General features: G+C 38.4%; 1 protein-coding gene across 1 annotated transcript; it reads right to left on the bottom strand.

Annotated features, from left to right (window-relative positions):
• Positions 1-2,145: 2,145 nt before the first annotated feature.
• On the bottom strand, positions 2,146-3,072 carry LOC308429053 (olfactory receptor 8K5-like; the record flags this gene model as incomplete). The annotated part of the gene is made up of 1 exon (XM_080927699.1): positions 2,146-3,072. The coding sequence occupies one exon, from the start codon at positions 3,070-3,072 to the stop codon at positions 2,146-2,148; it is 927 nt and encodes a 308-aa protein (XP_080783825.1).

The following is a 3,072-nucleotide window of genomic DNA, read 5'->3' as shown; positions in this document are numbered from 1 at the left end:
TTCTGCTGAAAATGGAAATCACCTACCTAGAAAGAACAGCATTTGGACCTGATACCATCTGAGTGGCTGGTAATCTAGTGAATCCTTCCTTTCCTCCCATAGAGGAAATGTCATCCTAGCACCCAAGGCTGCTCTTGGGGCCAGGGGCAGGTCAGGAGGAAGGGCTTCCTTTATACCCCCAGACCTGGGAAATGTGGACATTCCCTCTCATTCAACAGTTCCCTGAAGATTTTAACCTCAGTGCTGAACCTGCCCATTGATTCATCAGAGCATCTTCTCAGCAGCACAGAATGTCCTAGAAGCCAGGACTAAGTCTGAATAAGTGGACAGTGGAATGTGCTCGGTTCTCAATCATGAGAGGGAACCCACACCTGGATCATGTTTGCATTATGGGTACCAGAATGGAAGTTTTGTCAGGAGGGATGTATGCCTATGCTCTCAGCAGCTATACATGGGTCTGCTCTGTGGTGGCTTGGGAACTTCCACAAAGAAAAGATACTATACTGCACTGATTTCCATTTGTTTTTGTTTAGTCCCATTATGTGTTAGTTCCCGTTTCTTTGTTTCTTTTCTTACACTGTGAAACATTTGTTAGTTTATTTAAAGAGACAGTACTTGATGAAAGATAAGTGAGCTGGAGGTTTCTGGGACCAGAAGAATAAAATTACAAAAGGTTTCTTTCAACTTTGTTGAAAACGTAGGGAGTTCTTTGTGAGAAAGCAAGAACTCTTCACACATATGCAGAGTCACAGGCTATTGTCCTGAGGATGCCCACCCAGTTCTCAGCTGGTTAGGATGTTTATGGCTTCCTTTAAATCTCCTTTCATCACCATCATCTGCAGCTTAATTTCAGAAGGGCTGATGGGGAGTTGAAATGAGCTGGGAACCTAGAGGCTTCTGAGCTGTGGTCACTGCTGTCCATCTCACTGTGGTGCCCACTGCTGGAATGCTAACAGGTTAACACAAGGGCTGTGATACCACCTGATTTCTTAGATTCAGTCCACACATCCCTGAGGGCTTTGACAGGAGATAACAGGCCTACAGAGACATTAGAATGTGCAGCTGAGGTGCTTGACTGCTCCTAAGAAGACTTCCTACTGAATTCATTTTCTCCCCACTAGGAAATATGAGCCAGAAGCACAGTGCCATGTTAGCAAGCCAGAAGATGAAATGAAGTTCATGAAGCTAATCAATATATATATATATATATATATATATATATATATATATATATATATATATGTATATACATACACACACACATATATATAGAATATACTGACTCTTCATTATTATCTGCTTTTTGCTTATTGGTTTTTGTGCAGTGAGCTTGAGAAATATTATAATAATGCATTCACAATTCAGAGTCAGTAAGCACTGCTGATAAATGAAAGAGGAACCAGCAGATATACTGTCACATACAAAATGCTAATTGCACATCTTCAAAATTGGTTTAGTGTGAAGAGGCTTGCTGTTTCAGGACCTATATTGACTAGATCAAAATTTGCTTTAACTCCAAAATCTCTGGTCTTCACTGTGGGTCTACAACAATGTAGACATGCACAAACACACAAAATCAATCAACAAAATATAACATAAAATGAACAAATATATTCTTTTAAAGTAATGGCAGTATACAAAATTAATGAATATTTCTATTAAAATAATTAAGGCAAATAAATAAATAAATAAATAGGAAACAATGATTGTCACAATGATTCTTAAACATTTATTGATTTATATATATTTAAACAGTTTCTAAAAGAGAATTAGAGACCTTTTCTATTATAGTGTTTAGTTTATTAGTACTATAAAAACAGTGAAGTCAGGTGCTTCTCTCATGTAATTAGTGGAAACAACATAGGTTATGCATAGAGAATTTATGATTTATTCATCTTTAGTAAAATATCAGTTTGGATATAGTACATTAAACTTATCTGCTGAAACAGGAAATAAGAGTAAGGATGCAAGATTAAAATGATATTTCTATTATAAGGGAGAAATTGACTAAAATTGTGAAACAATATCTCTCAATATAAACTATAACTTTGTGAAGTTAAATGCAACTATTTTGAAAGTATAATATGAAAGTTACCAATGGTCACAGATTATAATTAGATTATTTAATACTGAATGATAAAGACTTCATAGAATCTTAAATACTCTGTGAAAAGCATTTTTTACTTCTTTGTTCCTTAAACTATAAATCAAGGGGTTAAGCATGGGAATCACTAACGTATAGAACACAGATGCCATTTTGTCATATTCAAACGAGTGAGCAGATTTAGGCTGGACATACATGAAGAGTAGAGAACCATAGAACACGACCACCACTGTCAGATGCGAACCACATGTGGAGAAAGCTTTCTTCCTACCTTCTGCAGAACGCATTCGACATATGGTTAACAAAATCAGCATGTAGGATAAAAGGACAACAAGAAGAGAAGAGATTAAATTAAAGGCTGAAAACAATATAGTCAACAATTCTGTCTCTTCTACCCGTGAACAGATCAAAGGTAGTAAAGGGACAACATCACAGTAGAAATGACTTATGACATTAGCACCACAGAAGCTTGAGGTGAAATACTTAATGGGGAACAGCAGAGCCTGGAAGGTGCTGTAGAGGTATGGAATGCCAACCAGCACTTGACAGCGTCTCTGAGACATTATCGCACTGTACAGCAGAGGGTTGCAGATGGCCACATAGCGATCATAGGCCATGGAGGACAAGATTGAAAATTCACTGACAATGAACATGATGAAGCAAGCCATCTGTGTGGCACAAGCATAAAAAGTGATGGTGTTTTGCTCCACAACAAAATTCACCAGCATCTTGGGGCAGATGGCAGTGGAGTTTCCCAGATCAATGAAAGCAAGGTGTCTGATGAAAAAGTACATAGGGGTGTGTAGGCGAGAGTCTAGCTTGGTCAGAATGATCATGCCCAGGTTGCCCACCACAGTGATTGCATAGATAGCAAGGAAGACTGGGAACAAAGGGAGCTTCAGCTCAGCAGACTGTGTAACTCCCATTAGGATGAACTCAGTTGGCATCGTTGCATTTGGTCGGCCCAT

Source organism: Micromys minutus, assembly GCF_963924665.1.
Source record: "Micromys minutus genome assembly, chromosome: 13".
NCBI classification, from domain to species: domain Eukaryota; kingdom Metazoa; phylum Chordata; class Mammalia; order Rodentia; family Muridae; genus Micromys; species Micromys minutus.
Note: the sequence above shows the minus strand (reverse complement) of the source record. Positions and strands in the feature narration are given on the sequence as shown.